We start from the raw sequence: 17,277 nt of genomic DNA on the forward strand, positions 1-17,277 counted from the left end.
AAAATAATTTCTGTGGGAGAAAAAAATTTGGCAGCTGAGAGTCATGAAAATCAGAAATACATTTTTTTGTTTAGGAAAAAAAAAGGAGTTGTACCTAAGAGAAAGCAAGGGCCGAGGACAGCTGGGTAGCTGAATGGATTGAGAGCCAAATCAGAAGAACGGAGACATATTACCTATCAGATTTATGGGGAGGAGAAGAATTTATAAATAAACACTATGCATAGCTACAGAATTAATGTTTGCAGAATAACTTGTGAATGTCCAACTACAGAGAAAGACGTGAAAACAGAAAAATGAAAGATACAATTTTTTTTGTCAGCTGATGCTTTTTGTGGTGTGGGGAATGTAGGGATGAGATACCTGGGAATTTTAATGTAACAAGCAACAAATTAATTTTTAAAAATCAAACAGGTCAGAAATGAGAAGGAGGAAGACAAGTGAATTTGGTAGAAATTTATTTTTAGAAGTAAAAACATTCAAAAGAACAAATTTTGATTGTAGAAGTGGTCACATAAATCTTACCAAATGCCATTACAATTACAATTATATGTTGCATTTAAATTACATGTTAGAAACATGAGTCATGTACTAGTAAAGGGGGAATTAATATCATCTCTTATAAGTTTGGACTTTTTGCCCTCAAGTAAAATTAACATCACTAGACTGAAAGACTGTTGATGACTTAAGTGATACCGATCTTAAATAGGAATCAAGAGACCTGGATTCTAGTTCACACTTGGCCATTAACCATTTATGCCTCCTTAGGATAGTCACTTAACTTCTTTCAGCCTCAGGTTCCTTATCTGTAAGAGGGAGAGGACGGACCAAACACAGAATAGCGATAGGGCTGGAGGTCCTGGAGGAACAACACCTTATTCACAAGCTCTTTACCTGTGTCATCTTAGGTGAGTCATTTAAACTCACCAACCTTCAGTTTCCTTCTCTTTAAAAGAGGGGAATTGGAATAGGTCTCACCTCTGAGGCCCCTTTCTACTCTAGATCTATGGCTCTATTTTTCAGTAAATCCCACCAAAGGTTCCAGAGAGGAATGACATCTTGCTCTTCTTTTTTTTTTTAACCTTTACCTTCTGTCTTCGAATCAATACCATGCATTGTTTCCAAGGCAGAAGAGTGGTAAGGACTAGGAAATGGGAGTTAAGTGACTTGCCCAGGGTCACACAGATGGGAAGTGTCTAAGGCCACATTTGAACCTAGGAATTCCCATCTCTAGACCTGGCTCTCGATCCACACTCCCCAGCTGCCCCTTATTATTGTTCTCTTATCATTTTCAATGTCACTAAAAATAACTTTACATGCATAGATACTTTCCAACAAAGAACACAATATTTTGATAGGTCCTCGGCCATCTTTGGAAAACTCTGACCTTGTGTCCATTTGACTTTGTTCTTTGTATATGAAGATTGTTGACTTGAAAAATCTGTGACCAAAACCATTCTTTCCAGGGCATCCACTGGCCTGAAGAGCTAGTCTCTGCTTCTTTCTGCATCCTTCCTATGGGGCCTGTGCTGTCTCCACTCTGTGACATCCCTCTACCTCTCCAACTGTTGTGTGCTAAGCTGCTGAGGACCAGGTCATGGGTTGATTTTCAAAACTACTCTGCACAACCAGTGTTGCTTCAGGTTGTATCCCTAGCATCTCTGCAGTTCATATGACTTAAGAGTCAGTCACTTTTCAGTTTTTCACACAGGTCAGTCCATCTGATTGGGTGGGGACAAGCATCCCTTTTATGTTGAACAAGCTGTATTTCAGCACCTTGGTTTGGGAATGAATTCTATTTGTCCTTGAAGATTAAGTATGGCTCATAGAGAACACTCCAAGAATAGTACATTTCTACCAAATAGAATTCTGACTTCTAAATTGAATGTTCAAAATGAGTTTTTTTATTTAGCAGATAAAAGATCCCAGCCCCATATCCCTTTTGTATGCACAAACGGAATGGAATTGCAATAAGTATGTTAAGAAAAATTCATCTTTAGATCCCCCTTGTTTATTTCCAAGTAAATTGTTTATTTGCAAGTAAATGTGCCACTGCTAGTCTTTACTAATACCATGATTCTGCAGAGGTCTGGAAAGCATCATTTTGGATCTGTCATTTGACAAAAATGAAAGCATATTTATAAATTCAGTTAAAAAATCTAGGTCAGATTGAGTGATCTCGTTTGTCTGTGGAAGGGACTCCCAGAATGGAAACTCACTCCACTTATGGTGATCTTAAATTAGTCTCAGACTTGGTCTTCACTGCCTGGGGCAATGAGAGACCAAGTGATTTGTCCCAGACACATATTTCAAACAGGGCTGAAAACTAGGCCTCCCTGACTCCAAGGCCATCATTTTACCCACTATGGAATGCTGCCTCTCATACTTTGGTAAAAATATACTTTTAAAATGGGTTAACTTTTCCACAGTACCCTCAAAACCCATGATATATCAATAAAAAATGGTTTGTTCATTAAACCTCTAATTATTCTTCAAGATAAAATAGTTCCTTTTATAACAAATATATATTAATTCCTAATTAGCTTCCATTTCAAATATTTGAATTTGAGGTAGCAATGCATTTGTTCTATTAAATGGAAAGAAATATGATGATCGTCTCCCCAAAGCTCCCCAACCCCATCCATTGCCATGCTGTATTAGGCTCACGTTTTTAAAGTACCTTACCAAGGAAATGTAGTGCTCATCCTATCATCTACCAGCTTAGCATACAAATTAAATTGCATGGGATTTCTTAATGGGAAAAGTACAGTTCCTTGGTAAGCATGGACATAATACATGGCATCTGCTTCTTTGCATGGAGGGAAGCTTTGGAGGAATAAGATTCAAACTCTGTGGCCACCTTCCGATTGACTCGGGTAAGGATCTGCATAATCTCAAGCTTGTGAGCATGCTGTTTCAGCACAGCACAAAGTGCCTGGATAAACCACGAACCGTCCTTTGGATCTCTCAAGGAATAGTAGCCTAGAAAACAACAAAACCGACAAACTGTCATAGAATGATGGTTATTCAAACTGATTTGACGGATAATTATATAAAGTTACTGATAAAACTATCCCAAAAAACAAGTATGGAATCCCGGAGGCTTCACTGGCCACGGGAAGAAGGCCTTCTTTATGTCTTGGCTTCCATTCCCCTGTATCATCTCCAATTTGGTAAAGAAATTCAAGGCAGTCTTTCTTGAATTTCTTTACCCAAGAGGAGATGATACAGGGGAATGGTGAGGAGTACACAGTGGCATACTCCCCCTCCTCCCAATTCCCTTCCTCCCAGAGCTTCAGCATAGTACCTACTACATGGCAAGGCCTTAATAAGTTTGCTGACTTGACTCACTCAGACTGCCACCTGCTAAATGCCATTTCCAATGGAGATCAAGTGAGCAAGCCAAAGACAGTCCTTAACTGGCCTCACCATCTCCAATTCCAAGAAATGAGTTATTGCATATTAATAGTCCACCAGTGATAAACAGCCAGCTCATTGTAGAGTCCCTGACAAGGTTTCCATACATTCCCTCTCTCACTGAGAGGAAGAAGAGTGAGGCAACTCCATTTGCTAGGCTTGAGTCCATGTCCTGCCTCAGAGGCTACCTTAGGTGAGTGAGCAGGGTGCCAAGGGACTTAACCTCAGAGGGGCTCAATTTCCTCATTGGTAAAATGAGGATTATACAATTTGCCCTGGCTTCCTCGAAGAATTGTTTGGAACAAAGTGCTTTGCAAACTTTAAAGCACCATGTAAATGTAGCCTAGAAACATTTGATCCAGGGTATTACCAGCCATTTTACAGAGAACAAAGCTGAGGTTAAATGACTTCAGTTTACTCACCCTCCTGTTATGTAGCAGAGCCAGAATTTAAACTATACTGATGTGCTCACTTTACAGGCCCCTTACCATTGAAACATAATAATGAATGTGATCTATTTTTAAAAGCTGAGGTCAGCAGTCAATCACATACACAGCCTGTGTTATCGGACAGAACAAAGTTAACTGGATCCCACTGGAATTTTGATGATGACTTTTATAATACTATTCTCTAATCAACTGAGGTATAACTCTTCCTATAAACACTAACAAACAAAAATCAGTCTCAGGGGAAATAAAAATCTGCAATTTTAATAGCAAGTCTGTACAACTCTTTCTTACCAGGGACTGTAGAATATGCATATAAGAAGTCTGCTTCAACAGGTATTTTGTGGCATGCTACATCTTCATCTGTACCACTGTCTGTCTCAACACCACAATCGAACTCTCTGCCTTGACATGCCTAGTTGAAAGGAAAAAAATAAAATGCCACGTGTGGGGTTTAGAGTAAATTTTTGAGGTTTTGCAAAACTTTGATATGTGCCTGCTGAGCTTTAAATTTTAAGTCAGAATGACAAACTTCATTTTTTTAATTTTTAACTCCATATAAAACAAAATAGGAAGACCTAAGTATGACCATGTGGGATGGAGTTTGTGCCACTTACTGGATAAGAATGTACTTCCCCAATATTCCTTCAGTTTTAAGGACTCCAAAGATACAATGATTCTTAATCAAATGAGTTTGTTTTCTTAAAAATATCCAGCCCGTTAGGTTTTTTTTTTAAACCCTTACTTTTAGCCCTAATAACAACTCTAAGACAGAAGGACAAGGGCTAGGGAAAAGGAGTTAAGTGATTTGCCCAAGGTCCCATAGCTAGGGATCATAGTCTGAGGTCAGATTTGAACCCAGGTCCTTCTAACTCCAGGCCTGATATTCCATCCACTCTGCCACATAGCTGCCCGTAGCCCTTTAGGTTTTATTTTATTTAGTCATTATTCTTTTCAGTCATCTATGCTTCCCATATTCAATAGCTATGTGCTTCAGATTACTCTGTTCCTGATTTAGTCTGAAATGTATTAAGTCAGTGACAGCAAACCTATGGCACGAGTGCTAAATATGGCAGAGTGCTCTCTATGGACCACCCTCCTTACCCCCCCCCCCAGAATTTGTTACTAGAAATGCAGAGGGGCCAAGCAGAGATGCTTCTTCCCCCTGTCCACTGTTCCTGATGACATTTTTTCACATCACCTGTCCCTCTGGCCAGCAGCCCAAAGGGAGTGCTTTCTGTGGAAAGGAAACAAGACTGACAGTTTGTGGAGGAAGGGGCCAACTGGGAGTGGCAGTTGGGTGTTGTGACTAGCACTTTCTTCCTGCTGGGTATGGCAGCTGGGTCTTGTGACTAGCACTTCCTTCCTGCTGTGTGGGACTTGCTTCTGGGTGTTGGAGGAGGAAGGAGCTTGTTCAGCCCGGTCTGGTGTGGTGTGCCGCCTCTTCTTGGTTCATCCTGAAGATTCAGGTCCATTCATCTCTGAAGGTCAGACCTTGTTGCTTTCTGTGTACTGCTAAGATTCTGAATTAGAACAACGAGAGTAGACGGGAGTGGGACAAACTCTCCGCCAGCCTCTGGCCTGGCCTCAGGTCTGAAACTGAGAAAAACTCCAATCCCAACTAGTTATTAAACTTTATGTTATTTGAATTCGCAGTCAGATAAGTGGACTATCTTTACTGGTCATGGAGGGAGCTGAACTTCAGTTCAGTCATTCAAAGACAAACAGACCTCATTGGACCCCTGCTGTTTCCTCTCAGCTGGGAGCATCTCCCTCCCTTGCCTCACCAGAGCCTCTCTCCCCACTCTCCTCCATATCCTGCTACAAACCTCCCAAATTATCCCTCATTTTTCCAATCCTAATTCCTTTAAATAAATATTACATTTCTCTCTCCCCTGTGTGGGGTGAGAAGGAGGGTGTACCTGGCACTTGGTGATAGGGGTGGGGCTGGGGCTGATTCCATCTCTAAAAGATTCACCATCTGGGGGCAGCTGAGTAGCTCAGTGGATTGAGAGCTAGGCCTAGAGACAGGAGATCCTAGGTTCAAATCTGACCTCAGACACTTCCCAGCTGTGTGACCCTGGGCAAGTCACTTGACCCCCATTGCCTAGCCCTTACCACTCTTCTGCCTTGGAACCAATACACAGTATTGATTCCAAGATTAAAGGTAAGGGTTAAAAAAAAAAAAGATTTGCCATCATTGTAGTAGGCCATTTGTTCAAAGTGATTTTAAAGTGGGAAGGACATAGACAATTAAATCCTTAGTCTTATTATTTGAAATATATTAGCTAAAATACGTGGCTATGGGAAAATATCTGTTTATGCTGTGGTCCAGGCACATTGGAACATTTCTATGTCATTGGGCTTTGATCTATGATTTCATTGAAGGAGGGAACTTCCAGGTGAGGAAACCAATTCAGGTTCACACAGAAGACATGGACCTGAGTCTCCTCCCCAGTCTGGTCACATTGTTCTGAAAGTGTGACAGCCTTTTAGGATCCCTCCAAAAACATGATACCCAGAAATAAATATAATATTCCAGATGTGGTCAGATCTTAGTATTTCTTGTTTTTGCCTAAAAATAGAATAAGTATTGAACATGTTTCTACGTGCTGGTCACCTGTTTTAAAAATTGGACAATTCAGGACTCTCTGGATTTATCACTGACAGAGATGAAAGTGATTGAAACAGAAATCAATAAAGAACAATTAAATTTCATTTTTATTTCTATCACTTTTCAGTTAGTGGAGATTTTAAAAAGGCAACAGCAAAGTTCCCAAAAGTGAGGTATCCTTGAGAATGAGGAAAGCTAAAACAACTTCTGGATATCCTACAAACTGAATAACCAATACTCAAATAATACTTTACCTGAATAATAAAAAGCTTCGGTTTTCCTGTTAGACTTTTACACTTATACCCCTTAAAGAAATATGTTAATTCTTTCAGTTCCACACTATCATCAGTGCCAAAGATGACTCCTTCTTCACCGTGACTTAGAATCACACAAACAAAACTGCTTCTTTGACTGTGATCTTCCTCGGAAACTTAGAATACATTAAAAGCCAAAAACAAAAACAAAAACAAAAAAAACACTTCAGAAGCAATTCTATGAAAATAATCACATGAAAGAGGTTTGGACTAGACCTTAAATAGTAGTCTGGTTCAGAGTTCTTGGTTTTAGGAAATGAGATACAAAATTAGAATATATATGTTTTTCAATTTTTTCAGAAAAATATTTAGGATCATCATACATAACTGTGCAAAACCTCACCCTTTATTCCATTGGGTAATATCTAATCATGAACTTCATTATCTAACTTAAGCCATTCTATGAATTTTTACTTACCCTGGCGCAATAATTCAATCATTTTGTCACGGGTCAGATTGTTTTTATTCCTGACTTCATATTTCAAGCTCCTGAATATATCTATGAGGTTTGCTGCATCTTTATCTGAACCAGTCCGAGGTGAAAGTTCTTTTTAAAAAAAAAAAGAGAGAAAACTTAGGTATATTTTCAAAATAAAATTATTGCTTTGAAAACAAATAAGTGATGATGATCATCATTGCAATAGCTAGCATTTATTAAGCACCTACTATGTGCCAGGTACTATGCTATGCACTTTATAATATTACTTCATTTGACACTTATAATAACCCTGGGAGGTGGGTGCTATTATTATGATCACCATTTTACAGTTAAGGGAACTGAGGCAGGCAGAGGTTAAATTATTTGCTCAGTCACAGAGCTGCTAATATAAGTTCAGGTCTTATTGACACCAGCTTAGAGCTCTCATAAACTGTGCCCTGTAGCTGTAGGGCTGTTGTCCAATTAATAAATGGTGAAAGGATAAGAACAGGAAGTTTTCACAGGAAGAAATTGAAGCTAGCTATGTAGAAGAATGCTTCAAATCATTAGTAATTAGAAAAATGCAAATTAAGACAACTCTGAGGTTTCATTTTACACCCATCAGATTTGCCAGGTTGGTAAAAATGGGAAATACTGGCACACCTGTGGGAAAAAAGGTACATCAATACACTGCTGATGGAGCTGTGAACTATTATAGCCAATGTGGAAAGCAATCTGGAACTAGTTCCAGAAAGATACTAAACCATGCACACTCTTTGACCTAATGGTTATAGACCTATCTCTCTACTGGGACTATACTCCAAAGAGATCAAAGAGAAAAAACAGGTCCATATGTTCCAAAATAGATTTATCAACTCTTTTCATGGTGGCACAAAATGATGAAGAGGACACTTTCAGAGAAACTTGGGAAGACTTTTATGAGCTGATACAATGTGAAGTGAGCAGAACCAGGTGAACAATTTATGTAACAGCCACAATACAGTAAAGCTGTATAAACTTGGCCCAGCCAATTGTCTAACTTTTGGGCCCCAGTTTCTACCTCTGTAAAGCAGAGGAGCTGTGTTAAATGGTCAATAAGGTCTCTTCCATATCAAAGGTTATATGTATCTACTGTCAGTCATTTTATAAACTATGGTTCAATAAATGCAATGATGTTGTTTGAAGTCCAACACAAAAATAGAAATGGTGATCTATAAACTTGTTCACTTTCAAAACAGTTTCTTAATAGTATTTTAGCATATGAAAGATCAGTCTATAAAAAGGAAGCATAATACAATGGAAGTTAGAGGACCAGGGTTCAAATCCTACCTCTTATATTTACCACTTTGTGCCCATAAGTACTTTATTTCCTGCCCCCCCTTCAACATCTTCTCAATTTTCCCATCTGTTAAATGAGGGCGTTCTGAAATGACATGATGTCTAAGCTCTTGTCTAACTCTCTATCTATGATCATATGGTCTTTCCAAGGAAACAGTATAAGAAAATCCTATGGAACCTAAGTTCTGCCCTCTAAACCTTTTAAAAATATCATATTTTTCATTTAGCCACTTGCATTAGTAGTGGCTAATGGCCACTCCCTAATATACAAGTAGTTGTACAACTTATCTTCCCTCAGTCGTGGCCAAGAATGGGGAAAACCCCACAAAATGTGATGATACATACCAGTGTCGTTGTGAAAATGTGTATTATTGATTATTACACATAGACCCATTTCTGGATAATCCATCTTATAGCTGTCTGATGACAGTCCAGATTCCACTGACTTGCTACTATGGAGGCTCTTTCTGTTGGTAAATGAAATAACATATTATATAGCTATGAGTCCACAAGTTACTCTTCATACTGGGAAAATTTCCATAATCTACTGGAAACATTTTGTCTGGTTTTAGAAATTTCCAATTAATTATCAATAAACATTCATGAAGAATCAATTCATTCAAGTTAGTCTGGTGAGGTCTTGATAATAATTAGTTACAAAATATATGGTAAATTAAAGAAATGTGCAAATGAGACTGTTTCCTATAAAAAGTTAAGTTTAAATTATTAAGCCCAATTAATTGGGTTTATGATTAATGATGAAAGTATTATGAATAAAATAAACAACATGGAAAAATATGTGTTAAATATGGTAAGATATACAACTATTTAAAACACAGTTAAGGAAATTAGGGCTTTACAAAGGTACAGGATATAAAATCAAATGGTTCCAAGAAGAGAAGAAGAGCAAATTGGGAACATCAGTGTTCAATATCTCCCAGTTTACCTCCTGTAGTAATTAAAATAGTGGAAGACTTAAATTGTTGTAGATAAAAGAGTGGATGAGTAAGTTATAACCGCAGGAAATATGTTTTCACTACAGTGTTTTGTTTTTAAATCAAATATAAGGTGGTCGCCAGGGAAATATTCCCAATTATTCTAATATACCCAAGTCAGGTGGGTTTTCTAGAGATTTTAATTAATACAAATGAGGAATTAAAGAAAAGGAGAGAAAGAGAGGAAAAAGGAAATAATGAGAAAGGGATAAGCCGGCCCTGGCCAGTCCTGGCCAACCCAGGCCTAAGCCCTAAGAGAAAAGATCAGTCAGTCCTTAATCACTCACCACAAGATCTGTCCAAGCAAGGATTCTAGTGACACCAGGCCAGCTCCATCTCAGCTGACTTCACCAGCTCAATCCTCAATCTGAATGTTTCAGAATGTCCCTTGAGCTCCTATTTAAAGGGCATTTTCTCCTATGTCACCTCCCCTAAGTCCTTACATCTACCAATCACAGTAGATGTTTTTCAAAGGACAGACCATTCTTAGTTCACACCTGAGTAGACTAATCTTTTTGAGTAATTCACACCTGAGTAGACTAGAATCTCTGAGTAAGTTTTCACCTCTTTGCTCCTTGTAAGTTCACAAGTTGCTTGATCTTTATAGGTACTTAGCACCCTTTTTGTATTAGTCCTAAAATAGGCATGGCTTAAGTATGGGTTTAAGTACTTTTCATTGTTCAAACACAAAGATCAAGAGAAACATGAAAAGGTAAATAAGAAAGAGAGAGAAAAGGGGGAAATGTTTTTTATTCAAATTTTCTTCATTAAGGGTTACAATTAGATCAAATTATATATATTAATATATGGGGAAAATGTTATTTGTAATTCTCAAAAATTATATTCACTATTTTAGTAATTACAAGAATCATTCACAGGAAGAGATTGTGAGGTAATAAGTGCTATAAGATGATATACAAAAAAAGAAAAAGGGAAGGGGGGAATCAAAGATGGCACCAAGAGATACTTGAAGAAGTAAAATAAATAGGATAATCTTTATCACACAAATATACGCATGGGAAGGGAAGGGGAAGAATACTCTTATAAGAAGGAAAGGAAGAGAGTGCTAATAGGTAATACTTAAACCTTGATCTTAGTGAAATCAATTCTGAAAGGGAAGAGAATCTAGATCCTTTGGGGTCTTGAATTCTATCTTATCCTACAGGGAAAGTGAGAAACTAAGGGGGCGGTAGGGAGGACAGAGAACAAAAAGGGAGAGAAAGAGAGGGGGGAGGGAACTTAACAAACCCTATAAAAACAAGAAGGGAACAAAAAGAGAGGGCCAGAAAGGGACGCATATCAAGGGAGGGGATTAGGGGGATTGATTAAAAGTTAACCACTGGTTTAAAAGGATATAGCAAAAAAAGAAAGGACAGAACTAGGAGAGGATATCAAAATTCTGGGGGATACAAAATGAAAATCATAACTTTGAATGTGAATGGGATGAACTCACCCATAAAACAAAAACAAATAGAAGAGTGGATTAGAATCCAAAATCCTACCATATGTTCTCTACAAGAAACACACTTGAGGTGGGTAGATACTCACAAGGTTAGAATTAAAGGTTGGAGCAAAACCTATTGCGCCTCAACGGACAAAAAGAAGGAAGGTGTTCCAATCATGATATCTGACAAAGCCAATGTAAAAATAAATCTAATTAAAAGGGATAGGGAAGGTAAATACATCCTGATAAAAGGGAGTATAGACAATGAGGAAATATCAATAATCAACATGTATGCCAAAAATGGTATAGCATGCAAATTTCTAAAGAAGAAACTGGTGGAATTTAAGGAGGAAATAGATAGTAAAACTATACTAGTAGGAGACCTGAACCTACCACTATCAAATTTAGATAAATCAAATAAAAAAATAAGAAAGAGGTAAAAGATGTGAATGAAATATTAGAAAAATTAGAGTTAAAAGATATATGGAGAAAAATAAATAGGGACAAAAAGGAATACACCTTCTTTTCAGCAGCACATGGTACATTCACAAAGATTGACCATTTACTAGGTCATAAAAACATGGCAAACAAATGCAGAAAAGCAGAAATAATAAATGCAACCTTTTCATATCATAACGCAATAAAAATAGTGATCAGTAAGGGTACATGGAGAGCCAAATCAAAAATTAATTGGAAATTAAATAATGTGGTTCTCCAAAATCAGTTACAGTACAAATCATAGAAACAATCAATAATTAGGTCTTTCCTAAAAATAATAAACAGTATTTATCTAAAACCATCAGCCAACATCATCTGCAATGGGGATAAACTAGATGCATTCCCAATAAGATCAAGAGTGAAACAAGGATGCCCATTATCACCTCTGTTATTTAACATTGTACTAGAAACACTAGCAGTAGCAATTAGAGAAGAAAAAGAAATTGAAGGGATTAAAATTGGCAATGAAGAGTCCAAGCTATCATACTTTGTGGATGATATGATGGTCTACTTAAAGAATCCTAGAGAATCAATCAAAAAGCTAGTGGAAATAATCAACAACTTTAGCAAGCAGGATACAAAATAAACCCACATAAGTCATCAGCATTCTATATATCTCCAACCCATCTCAGCAGCAAGAATTAGAAAGAGAACTTCCATTTAAAATCACCCTAGACAATATAAAATACTTAGGAATCTATCTGCGGAGACAAGCACAGGAACTATATGAACACAACTACAAAACACTTTCCACACAATTAAAACGAGATCTAAACAATTGGAAAAACATTAACTGCTCATGGGTAGGACAAGCTAACATAATAAAAATGACAATCCTAACCAAACTTATTTAGTGCCATACCAATTGAACTACCAAAAAAAATTTTTAAACCCTTACCTTCCATCTTGGAGTCAATACTGTGTATTGACTCCAAGGCAGAAGAGTGGTAAGGGCTAGGCAATGGGGGTCAAGTGACTTGCTCAGGGTCACACAGCTGGGAAGTGTCTGAGGCCAGATTTGAACCTAGGACCTCCCAGTCTCTAGGCCTGGCTCTCAATCCACTGAGCTACCCAGCTGCCCCCTAAATTTTTTTTTTTACTGAATTAGAAAAAAACATAATAAAGTTCATTTGGAAGAACAAAAGATCAAGGATATCCAGGGAAACAATGAAAAAAAAATGCAAAGGAAGATGGCCTTGCAGTACCAGATCTCAAACTATACTATAAAGCAGTGGTCATCAAAACAATATGGTACTTGCTAAGAGAAAGAAAGGAGGATCAGTGAAATAGACTTGGGGTAAGTGACCTCAGCAAGATAGTCTATGACAAGCCCAAAGATCCCAGATTTGGGGACAAAAATCCACTATTTGATAAAAACTGCTGGGAAAATTGGAAGACTGTGGGAGAGATTAGGTTTGGATCAACACCTCACACCCTACACCAAGATAAACTCAGAATGGGTAAATGACTTGAACATGAAGAAGGAAACTATAAGTAAATTCTGTGAACACAGAATAGTATACATGTCAGACCTTTGGGAAAGGAAAGATTTTAAAACCAAGCAAGATTTAGAAAAAGTCACAAAATGTAAAATAAATAATTTTGATTACATCAAATTAAAAAGATTTTGTACAAATAAAACCAATGTAACCAAAATTAGAAAGGAAGTAACAAATTGAGAAACAATCTTCATAACAAAAACCTCTGACAAAGGTCTAATTACTCAAATTTACAAAGGCGGGCGAAGGAATGTGATTTTTTTTAAAAGCATACAACTTTTTTTTTGGAATATGATTTTTGTAACCAAAGAATAATGTTTGAAATTGACCAAACAAAATTTTTTTAAAAGTTAGTGCCTTTCCTCTGTGATAATCTCCCCTTTACCCTCTCTATATCCTGTTTGCACATAGCCATCATCATGGTGTCTCTCCAATCAGAACTGGAGCTCCTTGGCAGCAGGGACTGGTTTTTGTCTTTCTATGGATCCCCAGCACTTACAGTATGCATGGCTCATGGTAAAAATTCAAGAAATGCTTGTTGAATTGATTTGCATTAGGATTTGGAGACAATAGTTGATGTCCAAAAAATTATTGAGTCATCAACAAGGGTTAACTTTTGTTTAGTGTCTTCTGGATTAGTACCTGAGAAAAGTACAAGGTCACTTAAAAACTAGTCCTAGAATCAGACCTGGAGGTGACCTTAGAGGCCACTGAGTCCAGCTCCCTGGTTTTATAGAGAAAGAAATAGAGGCCCAGAGAACTAAGTGGGGTTCATCTAGCTAAGAAGAGTATTTTTTTCTGACTAGAAAAGGAATTTAATTTAATACCTGTTAAGCATGAGGTGTCAGCAAGGCCTTACATAGAAATACTCAGCAGGGAGTGGGGAAAATATAGAACTAGACAGTGGGAAGAGACTGAGGCTGGAGATGTCAATCTGAGAATCTTTTTCATGGTGGCACTAATTGAAGCCATGGAAGCAAAGGTATCAAGGAAAGAATGAAGAGATATCCAGGAAGAGCACCAAGGTCAGAGCCTAGAAAGCTGGAGGCAGCACAATGACTCTCCTGGTCAATTTAATAGCTCACATTTGTATTGCTTAGGTAGATTTTAAAACTTGCTTTATTAAATCTGAAACTAGTTATGACATTTAAAAAAAAGAATTTTCATATGAATACTTACACTCCTGAATTTTTTATGGATTTTGCATCTACTGTAGTTCCAGTGTCTTCCATGATGTTTCTATTACTGACCAAAATACATAAAAGAAAATAGATGGAAAAGTTAATCAAAAGTATACATTATAAAATATCTTTTAAAAATGTATTAATTCTTTAAACAAAGAGCCTTTAGCTTTATGTTCCAACCCCCAACAGATCTTGTGTTTCACAGAAGTAAAAAGACTCTACCCAACTAGGGAGCCAACATTGTATCTATCATAAAGATAATTCAAAAATAATAGCTTCGTTTAGTTTGCAATAGTCAAGTTGTTTGGGAGCAGGAGGAAGGAAGACAACAGCAGGGTAAATTGAAGGAAATCTTCACAGAAACAAAAAGTTGTCAATGTAATAGTGCAGAAACATAGTGTGTGTGTGTGTGTGAATAAAATATCCTCATATATAATGTAATCATGAAGAAGATACAAGAAAATGCCTATGAAAATGTAAGTTTACCTCACTGACTTTCCCTCATAGAATTGAAGCTATGAGGCAAGAACCTGAAAAGCATCTCCACAAGTATCTTGTGTTTTAAGCAACATTAGAGGCACTTGGGGTAAAAAGATCAAGGTTGGAGACACACTCATGTGGATCAATCTGGTAAAAAAAAATGGTGACACGATGAGGTTCAAGATGGCCAAAAAGTTGCTACAACATGATCCCAAACTATTTTTACTTCCCCAAGCAATCCACATGAACAGAGAAAAGCAAAACCAGAAGTCAGATGGGTACAAAATACGGAGATGCAAGGTGAGTAATGCATTTACTCTGCTTTTGTATAGGTAGCCCTTTTTAAATCACAGGTTTGAATATCCCTTGAGGAACAGGTAAATCTAATTTGACTCAATGTCATCAATTGTCATTTGGTTCATTTGTATATTTGTTCTATCAACCCTCCATAATTCAATTCTCTTAATGATCCTCTCTGATATTTTCTAACCTTCATTCTCTAAGGATTTTTCAGATTAGAAGCAATTAGTTAATGTTAATTATTAAGCATAGGCAATAGAGTAAGAGATAATATCAAGGACAGAGGGGGAAAGGGTTTAAAGAAATGAAAGAGGAAAGAGATAAGCAACCATATGGAAGATATGACTTAATTAGGTAAACTATATAGGCTGAACACAACCTGAGAAGTTTCAGTTTCAAGAGTAAAAGTGCCAGTGTGTAGATATGGTCTAAGTCTATCAGAGATCTAGAGCTGGAAGGGAGCATTACAGGTATCTAATAGAACCCTTCTTACAGGTAAGAAAACAGTTCCATAGAGATTAAGTCACAGACAGGGTTTAAACCAAAGTCCTCATATTCCAAAGCCAGTGTGCTCTTTCCAGTGCACCAGCCTGTGGAAAGCCAGGGACACACACACACACACACACACACACACACACACACACACACACACACACACGCACGCACGCACGCACGCACGCACGCATGCACACCTCCACATTTGAAAGGAGGGGCGGGGGGAGGTGATTGTGTTTTAACTTCATAAAATTTTTAGCCTAAGACTTAGAAAAGGACCTAAAAGAACAGCTACGGAAAACCCTCTCTCCAGCCCTAAACCCAGAAGGTCTCGAGCTCAAGAGCCTAAAAAAGCAAGAACTTCAGAGGCTCTAAGGAATACTCATTTTGCCTAGTTAAGAGGGATTGGCTTAAAACTCAGGGTAGTCATCAATGTAGTAGTTATGGCCCTAGTCACACTATAAGATAGCAATGGAAAATAACAGAAGGCTCACATCCCGGAAAGTCCCCGGAGAGTCATCCTCTCCCACTTATACTGAGTCAAGAAGTCTTTTCTGTGCCAGCCCACCGCCCGCCCTCTACCCTGGCTGTGTCCCTCCGCTATGGGAGCGGTTCGGCAGGTATTTGGTCACAGATCCCCAAGTGCTCGATACTGAAGTGAAGCACTAGGAACTGTTCTGGCTTTGACCACTCTCCAAGCCTGCCCGCTCAACCTTTCTCTCTCAGTGGGCTCGGAGCCCCCACTCCCCTAGGCCATTCACAGATAGCAGACAAAGGAAAGGCCCCTACGCATCAGCAACTGCAGCTGTAGCCCCGATGCGGTCCTCGGAATTTCTCTCCCCTTCAGCTCCAGGTCCCTGTCGTGGCCGGGCAGAGAAAGAGAGAGGGGAAAGGAAATGAAAGTAGGTTAAAAAGCTAGTCCAGGGTGGTGGGAAGCACCCGGAGCCGGCAGCTCCCCATCTGTGTCAGGCTCCGAAGAGAAAAAAGAAGGAGCAGCGGGGCTTCGGTTCCAGAATCTGAAGATAGGGGATGGAGAGATGACCGTCCCACTTACCGCACAAGCAAAGTCTGGTTTGCTCCACTGGGCTGCTGCAAGTATAGGTGCTACTCCCAGAGGTGCGGTGGACGATGATATAGGTCCCACCCCCTACCTTGGAGAAGGACTAAGTCCCACCCCCTACCTTGGAGAAGGACTAAGTCCCACCCCCATCTTCTGTACACGGGAGAGTCCCACTTATCTCTGAGCCCCGCGCTGGGACCGAAACTCAGGAGCATACAATTTAATGGAGAAAACGACATATAAAAATAGAAACTGTATATAAGACAAATATCGAGAAGGCACCAAGAGTAAGGAGATTGGAGAAAGGCTTCTTTTTTGTTTATTTTAAACATCCTTTTCTTTTAAAAATTTGAGTCCCAAATTCTCCCTCCGTGCCACCCCTCCCCTATCTACTGAGAAGGCAAGCAAAGTGATATCAATGATATATGTAAAATCATACAAAATATATTTCCAAAAAAGCAAGAAAAATAAAGCGAGGAAACAATATCTCAAATTGCATTCAGAGTTTATCAGTTCTGCCTCTGGATTTGGTTAACTTTTTTTTTCATCATGAGGCCTTTGGAATTGTATTAGATCATTACATTGTTCAGAGTAGTCAAATATTTCACCGTTGATCATTATTACAACATTGATATTCCTGTGCACAATGATCTCCTGGTTTTTCTCACTTCATTTTGCATCTGTTCATATAGGTCTTGCCAGGTTTTTCTGAAACCACACTCCCTAGTCATTCCCTCTAGCACAAGTATTCGGTCACAATCATGTGCCACAACTTGTT

At 38.4% G+C, this 17,277-nt stretch overlaps 1 protein-coding gene across 3 annotated transcripts; it reads right to left on the reverse strand.

Moving 5' to 3' along the window:
- Positions 1-443: 443 nt before the first annotated feature.
- Positions 444-16,597, reverse strand: LOC654275 (caspase-3-like protein 2). Of its 3 annotated transcripts, none has more exons than XM_007495983.3 (7): positions 16,494-16,597; positions 14,160-14,225; positions 8,890-9,011; positions 7,207-7,335; positions 6,729-6,904; positions 4,155-4,275; positions 444-2,979 (listed from the first exon to the last, which is right to left on the reverse strand). In XM_007495983.3, exons 2-7 carry the CDS (start codon positions 14,210-14,212, stop codon positions 2,750-2,752), a joined length of 831 nt encoding a protein of 276 aa, XP_007496045.1. In that variant the 5' UTR covers positions 14,213-14,225; positions 16,494-16,597; the 3' UTR covers positions 444-2,749. The 3 variants fall into 3 exon arrangements, with proteins under 3 accessions (XP_007496045.1, XP_056656999.1, NP_001033061.1); XM_056801021.1 differs by lacking the exon at positions 16,494-16,597 and adding an exon at positions 16,229-16,424; NM_001037972.1 differs by lacking the exon at positions 16,494-16,597 and having other exon boundaries at positions 2,750-2,979; positions 14,160-14,212.
- Between the last annotated feature and the right edge of the window lie 680 nt (positions 16,598-17,277).

Source organism: Monodelphis domestica, chromosome 6, assembly GCF_027887165.1.
Source record: "Monodelphis domestica isolate mMonDom1 chromosome 6, mMonDom1.pri, whole genome shotgun sequence".
Lineage (NCBI taxonomy): Eukaryota > Metazoa > Chordata > Mammalia > Didelphimorphia > Didelphidae > Monodelphis > Monodelphis domestica.